Below are 13073 nucleotides of genomic sequence, written 5' to 3' on the forward strand. Positions count from 1 at the left end.
AATGCATTGAAATATGTAAAAAGCAGCTGTGTCTCCTTCTAAAAATATTTTAGCTACATTTAAGTCAATATTGCACCTGACAATTCACTTAAGAGAGTTCCAATGCTAAGATCATCACAGGTAAAATCTCCAAGAGGAAGAAAAAGTGAATTACTACCTCTTGCCTGTACTGGATCCCACAGGTTCCTTTCTGACCATGTCTGCTAGCGAATTTATCTCCAATTTGTGGAATTCTTACAGAACGTACCTGCAAGCCACAGGAAAACATGCAATTGGTAACTTAAATACAGACCAAAGATCATTAAAGCAGAAAGAATAAATGTCAGTGCTCACCCTAATCTTGCAGAATTTGTACCCTTCCTGGTTCAGGGTTACCATGACCTGATCCACAATCCCAGTCTCACTGGTCCGCAGGAAGGTACTGCAGTCTCTCTTGGTGAAGCGTCTGTTGGTGCTTTCCAGCTCATCTTCATTTTCTGGCAGTGTGACTGTTTTGCCAATGATGACATCATCCCCAGACACACGTACCCCAGGGGCTATCAAACCATCATCATCAAGTTTGTCATAGATTGCGTGTCTCATACCTCGGGGAAGAAGGAACCAAAAAAGTAGACTCACAAATTTTTCAACATACTGACTCTTGATGTTCTGTAGTAATTCAACAAATCTGCTTGCAGCTTCAGACAACTGCTAAAACATCTAATGTAAATATCTCAACTGATACAGTAATTTCTATGAAATACAGAAATGTCTGTATTAATATATCCCAGAATGAAGACTGAATCAGTTCAATGCTACCTTGCCCACAAAACCTTAATTTTAAAACCACTCCTTTATCCTACCTTGGCAAGTTTCACGTGTAGGCTTTTCAAAAACTTCCTCTTGGTCGTACCCTTTCTTAGACTCCTGCTCTTTGTATGAGCGATAGAACACAGACCTGAAACGAAGTAATGAAGTCTTCTCCAGTGAAGCCAGCATCATTTCCCCCCATATCTCATTTTCACATATTATGGCTACTGTTACTAATGAAAACCAAATCCAAATAGTGAGCACATACCGCATAACCTTTCCTCTGATTTCCTGTTAATCTGACATTCACTGAGGAGGGGAAAACAAAAAAACAACCCACCACACAGAAAAGTTTCAGAGGGCATATTAATGGTCACTTTGCAGTGGCTATCACTTTTGCCAAATCACCTAAGATAACAAGCTAATTTTTGATGAACTGCAAAGACTTTTGTATCTGCTTGACACCACAGATGCAGTTATTACTCCTAATGATAATTCATATCTTTAGCACATCATTTCTCATATTACTTTCCTCCTTATGCATGCAATTTTGCAAACTTTTTTAGGCTTCCACTGCTAGCTTGGAGTGCCACACTCAATACAAATGAGATGCAGTGAAAAGATTCCAGTTTATATAAAGTTCTTTCTGGTGCTTTAAGGTTTTTTGTTTGCTGCTTCAGTTGCCAGCACACCAAAGTGGTTTCAGATACTATAATATATGAAGTCACATCAGCCACCAGCTGTGCCAACAGCAGTTCCTTCTAAGGAGAGGAACATTCCAATCCTATCTGGTAGCAACTGTCTCACTAAAGACAAGACTATGCTAAAATGCTGCAACATCGTTCTGGTAACTGGCAAGATTTATATGAAAATACACCAGGGAAGAGTCCAAATGTTTTTTTCATTAAACTGTCATACAAAGGACCCTAAACAGAATAAAGATCAAAATGGAAGATTAAGAAGACAAAGTGGGCACTGAGGTTTCATGGTGTTTTGCTAAGATACACATTCACTGTTTTGTGTTGCTCCCTCCATCCCCATTAAAAAAATAAATTAAAATGCTTCTCAAGTTGGAAAGATTTGGAGAACAGCATCTTCCAGCATAAAATGAATTTTTCTTGATCCTCTGGACAACTCAATATAGGTTTTTTTTTAAATTCCAAGCAGTTAAAAACTTTACAGAGTCTTACCTGAAAAAGCCTCTGTCAACAGCAGAACGGTTCATAATGACAGAGTCTTCCTGGTTATAGCCTGTGTATGATGCAATGGCTACAATCGAGTTGATACCTACAATATGCAGAGAAAATATTTTGACAGAATGCACACATGCCCAGACAGACCCTATTTTAACTCAAAATAGGCTGTACTCTCTTACAGTGAAGCTGTTCTGCCCTTCCTCAGATAAAATCTCTACATCCCACACACAAAAACATGCAGTATCAGCAAATGCAACTCTGTGTAGAAAAGAGAGTCAAGAGAGACCCCTTGTGAAAAACCTATCAAACATCAATACAGAAAATGCAATTTTTTAGTGAGATGTTAGCAGGGGTTTTTTGGGGTAGTTTCAGTTGCAACACTACCAACAAATTTTTGCAGTCTAGGTGTCCAGCTACAATCTAACACGTAACCTATACTTATTTCTTAAATTCCACACATTTGCTAAGTGTTCAGGTACTCAACACACTCCATTTGTGACATGTTTGAAACAAAAGAGAAGAGCAGTGGTTTTGTTCCATGAACATGAACTGACAACGCACCTGCTGGCAACTCTCTGAACCTCAAGTACTCCATGGAACGTGTTGTTACCAGGGGCTTCTGGGGATAATACAGCACATGTGCCAGCGTATCCATACGGACATGGAAGTTGGTGATGTACACTCCCATAGCCTGTTTACCCATAGCAGACTGGTACGTGTTCCTGGGAGACTGGACAGACAAAGGGAAGACCAATAATTATGTACATAAAGCTCCTAACACACACACCCACACCCACACACCTGTGGGTTTTCTATCAGCTTTAAAAGCAGGATGTCAGCAGAAGTGCACTGACCTGGTTGTGATCAGGGAAAGGGATAATAGATGCACACACTCCCAGGATCATGGATGGGTGAATCTCACAGTGTGTGTATGTTGAACAATATGCTACACCTTTCTCTTGCAAGTCATCTGGAGTCATTGCCAGCATCACAGTCTCTTCTTCCAGGGTGTCAATGTACTCTACTACACCACTGGCCACGAGATCCTGCCAACTGAACAACCAATAACTCAATTAACACTTAAAATTGGTCTCTTCAGCAATGACAAGAACAAGGACTTCTCTGGCTTATTATTACTACCACTGCCTCAGTGTGATTAAAAAAAAACTGATTTGACTATCAGGCAGAGAAAGCATCTTTGTGCTGCACAAAGCTGTAAACATTCCTTTCTCCAATCTGAGAAAACACGCACCTTCCAGGATGGAAAATGACACCTTCAGTTGAATTTCAGGAATGTATCTCACCTGTAATTGTTATACTCTCGTTCCTTCAGTTGATCAATGTGCCTTTTCTTCAGCAGCAACTTCTGTTTCTCCACAATTAAAAGGGGACGGCAAATTCTGCCTGCATCAGTGTAGATGCGGATTTCTCGCTCACGAATATCTCTGATCATCGAGACCTGGGCAAGACAGCAGCACCTCTTGAGTACAAAGTCTCAGCTTGGAATCAGAATTACAGAACACAAAAGAAGATAACCAAATTTCCTAAAGCAAAGACTTTCCAGGCACTATCAGAAACACAGAACAAAGAGTAACACTCCTACAAACAGGAGCATTTCAGAAGATTATTTTCAACTGGAACATCTTTAAAAGCAAACAACCCCCCTAAAAAAACCAACCCCAGAACCAAGCAACAAACCATACATAATCAAGTGTATTAAAAAAGAACCAAACAAATCAAATGCACTGAACACAAAAACCTCCCCAAAAAAACACAGAACAAACCCAACAGGAAGTATGTTCAGAAAGAGACTTGCAAATAATGCTACTTGAAACTTGCAAAGTGGTATCAAGGCATTAGCCTCTCTTGCCTGAAAGGACACCCAAACTTTAGATACAGAAATTTATACCTCTGACACAATGATGTCCATCTGACGACGAAGCTTCCTTAGGGTATTCATCAACTGCTCTGGATCTTTGTGTATTCCTACCCAGCAGCCATTAACAAATATCTTGGTAGCACTAGAAAGGGGAAATACAAACAAATAATAATTAAAAATATCCCACCCCACCAAATAACCCTCAAACCCTTGAAGTGTTGTGCAGGACAAAGTTTAAGTCTGTTGAAAGAGTTTTATTTGCACGTACTCAGCTATTGCTGCTGGAGATATTTCTTCTAGGTTTTCCATACTCCATTCTTCTAAGAATTCCAGAATTGGGGATGGCTGAGACCCCACAGAAATGTAAGCCATCAGGGCTAAATTCTTCACAAGTCCTACTGCATGACCCTAGCAGAAACAAAAGTTAACCTGCATTTTCAAATCAAGGCTTTCCCCCAAGAAGATTCAAGAATTTAAACTTAACCCCTCAAGGAACTGGATGTAAAATATGCTTCCAACCACCCAGTTAGCTATAAAGCTAAATATTTCCATCAGCTTTATTAAAAAAAGTGCAAGGGATCATCACAAGTGCCAAAGTTACAAAATGACTGTGAGGGAAAAGCAGTTAGTACACAAATCCCGCTTTCATTACCTCAGGGGTCTCAGCAGGGCAAACCATTCCCCACAGGGTGTTGTGCAGCTGCCGGGGCTTGGCCAGTTTTCCATCTCTCCCAATGGGAGAATTCAGGCGTCTCAGGTGGGAAAGCGTGGATGCAAAAGTCAGGCGGTTCAACACCTGCACATTGGAAGGAGTTCAGTCAGTCCAAGCTTCTTAAGTGTGTTGCTGGCAGGCATCATGACACCCTAGCACAAAGGATCAATGCCCTCTAGAAACAATGTGCTTAAAAAGAACTAAAACAGCTTTGATTTTTGTTAGCTGCACTATTTAATTCACTTCCACTAATCTCACACTACCCCTAGGGTCTCAAGCTCCTAACAAGTGTTTCAGTGGCAGAAGTTCCCAGAGCATGCTTTTACCACAGCAAGACCCTGTCAGTGCTCCTCATCATTTGCCACGGAATACCTAACTTTTACATTATAAGGTGTCACTCAAGTTTTTTTAACTGCCTATGAAGCAGTGGAAGTAACTAAAGTGAAGAAATCCATCCTCCTGGATGATTACCTGAGACTAGAAATTTACACAAAAGTGTATGATCTAACAAAAAAATCTGTACAAGAGTTACACCAACTGTTTAGCAGTGAATACAATAGCCAAAGCAAACAAACCATGACCAAAAAAAACCTAAACCAGATTCATGAAGATACAACTGTTTGGATCTTCATCTGTGTCACCTAAGGAAATTCCTTTTAAGAATATATCTGTTTAACATATAACATGCATGGCTGCTAAGCAATGTTAAACTCTTCCATGACAACAGCTGTACCATAAAAACTGTAAACCTGACAAAGCTCTTATTGTACCTGAGATACTCCTGCTCTGGCCTGATGAGCTTTCTTCTGGTCACCCCAGTTTCCAGTTGCCAATGAATATTTCAAACCATCTGAAATAATTCTTGTTTTAATTGCCAACTCCAAGTTGAAATCTTTCCCTCTGTCAATGAACTTTTGTGCATATATTCTCACTTCCTTCAGCAAATTCTTGAACATTCTGTAGAAGACACCGAGAAATCTGATTAAACAGTGCTGGGCAATTCAGCCTACTTGAGGCTATTTGAAAAAAATGCCACTGGCCTCCTGAAAAGAAGCAATTTGTAACCAGACTGAGGAGGCAGAGTGGAATAAAGTAAACCCAACTGTTTGTAAACATGCACAAAATATGTTTCAAAACAAGTAAATACTGGTCACCTAGTGTTATAGGAAACTCAACCACTCCATGAAAAAGTCATAATTAGACAGAAGCTGTGTTGCCCAAGACTGGCTGACACAATAGAATTAGTCTGACTTAGAAGCACAGAGCTGGCAATACCTCTACCATGAAAGAAAATGTGTGATAGTTACCCTCTGAACAGGAAAGCCAAGAGTGGCCCAGCAAGATCCAGTCTTTTGTTGCCATAATGATCTCTGTCATCCAGCTCTCTTCTTCCCAGTGCTGCCAGCAACAGTCTGTGAACCATATACCTAAGAAAATAAGACAGTTTATGTTTTAAACTGACAGCAGACATTCACAACAAAGAGTACATGTTTTCACAGATAAGTCAGTGAACTCTTTCCTAAAGGCTGCCCATTCTAGATCTTTAGGATACCACTGCCCTAAAATAAACCTCTTCAGCACATTGTTAGAGGTGGATGACCTACAGAAAGTTCAGGCTAAGGCTACAGAAAATATTTACAACTTGATGGTCATGCCTCTTCTGCTAAATATCTGCCCTGTACTGTAATACAGGCTCTGTTTAAGCACATGCAATCAGGGATAAAATCACAACTCTCCTGATGCTACAGTTCATCTGCATGTCAGTTAGTGATCAAGACAATGCGCTACTAGTTTTAAAGAGTGGTTTACATTACAGTCAGCTTATCAGTACTTATCTAAATCCTAGTTATTAATTTCTAAATGTTATCCATGCAACTGGATATCAAAAAATCATTTAGCACTATCATCATATTAACTTAAGATCCAAAATGTGTTTGATGCTCATTTTGTTCCTTTATTTTTTTCCTAGTTTATAAAAATTTGCATTTTCTCAGCCTGAAAAATATACCAGTGCCCCAAGGTTTATCACAGAGTATCCAGAAGACTGAGTTTAAAACAAACTTCCATTCAAGGCATTCTTCCAATCATATATATGAGTAAAAAATATCCATTTGTAGCTGTAAGACAGAGTTCTGACATACCCTAGAAAATAGGCCTTTTTGGTTTCACAGAAGTCACTGACACCAACATGTGGAAGCATTTCTTTTTGTAAGACTTCTTTGGCATACTTGATTCTCTTTTCTTTAGTGACACCTGGCTTGGCACCTCTTGAGCCAATGAAGTTTAGGGCAACATTTTGCTCTTGAATGACAAATGCTTCATCCAGAGATGGTTTGACCTAGGGCAGAAAAATACAACAAAAACCTGTAGCAACCAGTGCCTGTTGGGGCTGAAGGGAACTACACAGTAGTTTGTTAATGATTCTTTTCAGGATCTGCTAATTATTGATCCAGGTCTTTCTGGCACTAGAAAACAGCAATGAAGCATGTAAGAAAAACATAAAAAATAGTTTAAACTTCAGAAAACAGTTCTCATTCACGTTTATTCTAGGTCTGATGCTATTTCAGGTATAATCAAGATTTTACAGTTAAAGTCAACAACAGCAGAAGACCCTAACACTCCAAATACACATTAACTCTTAAAAATTTCCACTGTGCTCTATTCCCTTAATGTACTCATTAGAATAGATTCAGGCAGAGAACTTTCAACATTTCTAATACAGAATCCACAAAAATAATAAATAAATAAATTACAACTGGAAAATGAACAACGCTTCAAGCGATGACTACCTGCACTGACACACCACCAAACATGAGAACAGAAAATAATTTAATATATATTACCATTTCCATCATTTCTGGGTCTTCAAAATCATATATGATGTGCTCTAGAATGTCCCTGTCAGACACAAAGCCGAGTGCACGGAAGACAATGATGATGGGCACCTCTTGTTTGATATACGGCAGAGTTGCTACAATGCGCTGCCCGATGGCACTCTTCTTTGCACCCTGCAAAGATGGGGAGAGCAGGGCTTAGGCTGAAATCATCCTGCCTTTCAATAGAATCTCTAAAATCATCCTGCCTTTAAGTAAAAGTTTCTCTCTGGATTTGAATGATACAACACAAGCATATTCATTCAAGCGCCACAGGAAAACATGGCTTCTCAGCGGGCCAACTAAGGAGCTACTCTGCAACCTTACTCCAGCAATGACTTTTTATTTTAAAAACACTTCAAGCTTTAGAAACCTGTGAAAACTTGAAAGGTTTTTGCTGATACAAAGGAATATAAATACTACTTGTTCACCCATATGCATAATTTTTCTCCCCCAGTGCCAAGAGCAATCCTATCCACTTTCAGTGTTCCTTCTGTCAGGCTTAACTCAGCTTTTCCAACCCAATGTCCAAATGATTATTCAAGTAGATGCTTTCCTTCTCCAGAAGGAAATGCTGTGGGATGCAGAGGAAATGAGGAGTGCCTCAGACATCAGGAGTGAGAATACTGGAAAGCTTCTATTTAAGTTGCTCTTGGAAAATTTCAAAACATCAAAGCAATACTAAATGAGTACTGACACTTTTTGCATTAGAAGTAGCACTTACTTTCCCTCACAGATGGCACAATTAGATGTTAAATATGAATTAATATGTGGTCTGCAAAACACATCTCAACACTAGCTTGGCCATCAGCAAGTAGAGGGTCCCTGCTCTTCTATTTATTCTTCATGAAAAAACAGGACACAACTTGTTTGAATTTTCTAAAAACTCATGTATAGTAATTTAAAAATTACTTTTAGCCTTGCCCTAAAATCTACCACAAATTGAGTCTTCATTTCAATCCTCAAATTATTTATCATAGAGACAGGTATAATTTATAACAAATTTTCATTTACTTTTATCTTCTTTACAACTTAGCATCAGAGAAAATTTCTTCTCAAAATCCCAAAAGCAAATGACACAAAGAGACAGGACAATAACAAAACTCCTAAATCAATCTCTGGGGTTCTTGCTGCCTAGCCATACCTGTCCACCTCTGGCCAGCATGCTGACCCATATAGTACTTGTTGGTCGAGAAGAATTTTCCAGACAAGATCTACACTCTCCTGTATAGGCATATTTTGAATCTTTCTTTGCAAACACATACACTGTGTTTGTAGCCATTTTCTCCTGAGCAATCAGAACCTGTGTGAGAAACAAGAGCACCAGTAAATAAGTGACAAAAGAGAATATTGAAAGTAACACTCACAGTGTTTCAACTATTCCTCCAGGTGCCTCAACTTTAAGAGCACTCCACAGCATGAAGTCAATTGGCCAAACTCTGTATTTTAAAAATACAGATTTAAACGAAATATAAGCTAGATAAGATGGAATACCCAAACAAAATATAAGCTAGTCAAGGTGGAATAAACTCCGGGAACACTGTTGTCTTTTATTACTTACCACACATGCTGGCTATGCTGAGACATTTCACACACTGATAAAGAAAGCATTTCACTATCTGTTTTTCCAAGGCCAATGCACTACACAGGCAAATTTAAATGCCAGCTCAACAATCAAAGCCAGAATTTGTTTTCCCCCAAGAAGAAATAAAAAATTCTGATTATTTTGCTGTGTTTCCCCAGGTTATGAGAGAAAAAACCTGTCAGTTTCACTGGTGAGGCATTAACAGGGTGTAGATATGATTTTCTGAAGCTGCTTCCACAGCAATAGAGACAAGTACCTTTTCTTGAAATGAAATGCATCTGTATAGCTGTGAACAAGCTGGAGAACACTCAGAGTGAGGAACTGCGTCATTTCAGAATGCATGCTGCTCTGCAATACTGAAGAAGGAAATCAAAATATCCAGAGCACTTACTGGCAAACAGTTCACAAAATGAAAAGCAGTTCACAAAACCGAAGAAGGGAAGAACTGAAGATGGCAAATGTGCCTCAGAGAAGAAAAGGTGTCTTGAGAAAGCCTTAAGAGACAACTAAAAGCTCATCTTTCTGTAAGATCAGGAGCTCCCACAGTATCTCTGGTACACCGGAATAAGAGTGTTTATGCTCCTGGCAAAACATATGGGAACAAGTAACAGAACTGCTAGTGTCTGCAAAGATAGCTGTGTAAGGTATATCCCTTACCTTTTCTGATCCATTAATGATGAAGTAGCCACCAGGATCAAGTGGGCACTCGTTCAGCTCACAAAGATCACGGTCAGTTAAACCATTCAGCAAACAGTACGTGGAACGCAGCATGATAGGAATTTTTCCTATAAAGGTTTTCTGATGCTGGGTCTGCAACTGGTCCTCCCCTTCTTTAATAACTGTTTTAGTTATATCCACATACAAGGGGGCAGAATACCTACAGAATAAAAACACCACTGCATCACCTGTCAGTTACTACCTTTCTTACAACCCTGAGTAATGAAGGCAGTTATTCAAGCACACACAAGTGTATTAAGCATTATTACCAAATCACCAATCACCATCTGCATTTAACAACTAGACATGGAAGTTTAAATAAAGCAGCAATTATTACATTTTTAAGGCACTACTATGTTGCAAAAGGTTATTAATTAATAAGGCAGAGGCAGTTCTTCCTTGTGTTTATCCACCATAGAGTTGGCTCTTACGTAAGGTTTCTCAGTCTGGCTTCATTTGGCATCATAGGTGAGGGTGCTCCATCTCTTTCCCAGTGGGTAGGTTTGGAGAGATAGATTTGTTCAAACTTCAACAGGTATCGGGGCTGGAAAACAAGAATATATTTACTTGTAATGGAAGAAACATCTCTCCTATTAGCAACCAGAACTGTTACTGCAGAAGAACAGCCACTACCAATAAATGAAAACACAGCAAGCTGGGTAGCACCAGTTCCTAGGAAGATTTGATAAGACAAGTAAACAAATTAAGACTTGAGGTTTTTGAAAAACTATCTGGTTCTTAAAATGCACAAAAGCTTCCTACAACAGGAGGTGGCACACCCTTGTTGCAAATGTTTTGTAGGTAAAAAAAAACCTCAATCCTTATGTGAAGAAACACCTTTTCCTGGATTTGCAGCAACTGCCAAGTTCTCATGAAAGCTATCTTAAGGAGAATACCATCATTCTTATCTCTGAGCATGGTTGCTAAACCCTCTCATGTGCTCTAAACTGCCTTCAAAATTTGAGACTGAGAAGCAGAGGGAGACAGAAACAAAAAAATCAAGTTTTCCTAATACACACGGTTTCCTTAAATTAGTCCAGCATCTTCAAATGTGGTGAGAGATTGCCTGCAAGTGACTCTGAGGAAAAAACAGGTTTTCTTTTTCTCATCTCTAAACCTATTCCCAAAAACTTGCAAATCATAAATGAGAATAAGACACTACTTGAGAAAGTAAATTAATAGCATTCGGGCAAAAAGAAGCCCAGCACAAACCATACTTTTGATTTGAACAGAGACCAAGCACAGCACAAACATCAGCTGCAGAACTGCACAAATACAGAATTCTGCCATAATATACACAGAATAACAGAGAAAATATTAAGAATTAGTGAGCTAAATGTTTATGAACCATTTGCCTAGCAAAGAAACCAAAAGACATCTCACTTATTCTCTACAGGACAGTTGTTTGCTGGCAAAAAATGCCAAGGAACAGGAAAACCATGTAATAAAATCAACGCTCTGGTGTCCTAGAGTTCATTTAAATCCCTGTAGGGAAGCATCAAGGTAGTGACTAACAGCAAGGCAATGGCTCATCACCATCTGCACTTATGGAACAGGGATCAGACTACACCAGGGATACAGGTGAAAGCACCAGAGCCACTGCAGAAGGTGCACACTCATTGTAGAGGAGCACACTCATCATGGGGTGCAGAATAGAGACAATCTCTATTGTCATAGTTCCAAGGGAAGAACATGAACAACAGCACGCTTTGAAAACCCGGACCTAACCTGAGTCAAAGCTAAAGAGAAGTTTTCAGCTATAAGCCTTGCCACAGTAAAGCTGCTTAAAACCAAAATCTCACCAAAACACAGCTTGCTCTTGGCTACCTGACCTGCTCTAGTAAATCTCTGTCCATGCAGTTTTGCAGAGGAACTGACAATATGAGCTACAGCAGCCACTTGGTCATTTCTCAGCTCAAACAGCAGGACAGGAGTTGAACAGAATTGATGTCAAATGACTTTGAATTGTAAAAACACATAATCTCTGCCAAGGTTCTTCACTTACTGGCTCTTCCACTTCTCCTGAGGCATGCTGGGCTTCAGCTTGTAAATCAATTGGTGGAGCATCTTCAACAATTCTCTGCACAGACATCTGAATAAACTCATCAAAGGAATCCAACTGTTGCCTGACTAAACCCTTTTCATCAAAATAGGAGCTAAAAAAATTAAAAAAAACCAGGTTAATAAGAAATCTTAATTTAATTAATATACTTCACACACCAACAAACTTAAAACATATTTATAACCAAAACTCCACAAGCCATGAGATATAGTACAGAATCAACCATATTTACTTAACCCAAGGCATTCAAACACAGATGCTCCTCACAAATGTTTAATAATTCCCTCCCTGCCTGAAGACACAGACACTTTGGAGTGACAAGACTTGCTGCCACCTCTTAGCTAAGCCACAACTGCATGCACGGTGAGTGCCTCAAAATTCCCTTAAATTGGAAGAGAAACGTGATGACAAACCTCACTGAAAGGGCTCCAGGTCAAGTTTTCAGTAACACTATGAATTACTTTGCTTCAACTAATTTTCCTAGCTGCAGTAGACTAGGAGGATGCCCCCAATTCCAAGTAATAGTACTCAACTTTTAACTTGGATTCCCTGTGTTCCAGCCACACAGGTTCTGGATGCTCACATTTTGCTAGAAAAAATGGTGAAAATACCCCTGTACTGATTTCCTAATGCCAGCAACAACAGTGAGATTAATGGGCAAAACCACGTGCTTGATATGGAACCAAAACCACCCCTTTCTTCACTGAAAAACGCGTGTGCTGGGGGTCAGAATTTCTCAATCCCAGCCGACAGCCTTTTGTTTCTACCAAAAGCCCTCCTGCTCTGAAGGTGCTGCAACACAGTTTAGCGTAACCAAACCGCAGCTCCCAGGCGTGTTCCCGGGAGCTAGCTGGATGTCCCTGCAGACCGAGAGCACAGCTTTTGGCGGGGTAAGGACAGCAAGTTCTAGCAGGTCACCTAATAACAATCCAGCAGGCTTCTTGCCACAGGTCGGGCGTGATCTCATCATCGTCCTCATCATATTGCATATCTGCGGGCAAGTACAAGGTGTGAGTTAGGCTCCGACCGCCGCCGTGTCCCCCCCGCGCCTGGCTCGGGGAGAGGCACCGCATCTCCCATCTCCGGGCTCCCGCGGACACCGGCTCCATCCCTGGGAGGGCCGGGCGGGAGGGAAAGAAGAGGAGAAGGAAAAGGGAAACAAACCCCTCACCTTCGTCCGCGTCGTACATGGTGGCGGCGGGAGCGGCGGAGCGAGGGGCGGGCGCGGGCCGGTGGCGGCGGCGGCGGGACGGCGGCTGC

The 13073-nt window shown here is 40.3% G+C and overlaps 1 protein-coding gene across 1 annotated transcript in view; it reads right to left on the reverse strand.

The window, feature by feature from the left end:
* Window positions 1–13064, reverse strand: part of POLR2B (RNA polymerase II subunit B) — a 16586-nt gene extending 3522 nt beyond the window's left edge. Inside the window, exons 1-20 of the mRNA XM_021549305.2 lie at window positions 12985–13064; window positions 12732–12804; window positions 11757–11907; window positions 10183–10295; window positions 9692–9911; window positions 8594–8752; window positions 7420–7584; window positions 6718–6914; window positions 5884–6003; window positions 5347–5533; window positions 4517–4660; window positions 4133–4272; window positions 3895–4006; window positions 3290–3444; window positions 2840–3038; window positions 2547–2715; window positions 1980–2076; window positions 843–937; window positions 334–584; window positions 158–247 (exon numbers count right to left, since the gene is read on the reverse strand). Coding sequence (XP_021404980.1) covers window positions 158–247; window positions 334–584; window positions 843–937; window positions 1980–2076; window positions 2547–2715; window positions 2840–3038; window positions 3290–3444; window positions 3895–4006; window positions 4133–4272; window positions 4517–4660; window positions 5347–5533; window positions 5884–6003; window positions 6718–6914; window positions 7420–7584; window positions 8594–8752; window positions 9692–9911; window positions 10183–10295; window positions 11757–11907; window positions 12732–12804; window positions 12985–13003 — 2856 coding nt within the window. The 5' untranslated portion in view covers window positions 13004–13064. The remainder of the gene's footprint in view (window positions 1–157; window positions 248–333; window positions 585–842; window positions 938–1979; window positions 2077–2546; window positions 2716–2839; window positions 3039–3289; window positions 3445–3894; window positions 4007–4132; window positions 4273–4516; window positions 4661–5346; window positions 5534–5883; window positions 6004–6717; window positions 6915–7419; window positions 7585–8593; window positions 8753–9691; window positions 9912–10182; window positions 10296–11756; window positions 11908–12731; window positions 12805–12984) is intronic.
* Window positions 13065–13073: the final 9 nt, after the last annotated feature.

The sequence above is a fragment of the Lonchura striata genome, chromosome 4, assembly GCF_046129695.1.
Source record: "Lonchura striata isolate bLonStr1 chromosome 4, bLonStr1.mat, whole genome shotgun sequence".
In the NCBI taxonomy this organism is placed as follows: domain Eukaryota; kingdom Metazoa; phylum Chordata; class Aves; order Passeriformes; family Estrildidae; genus Lonchura; species Lonchura striata.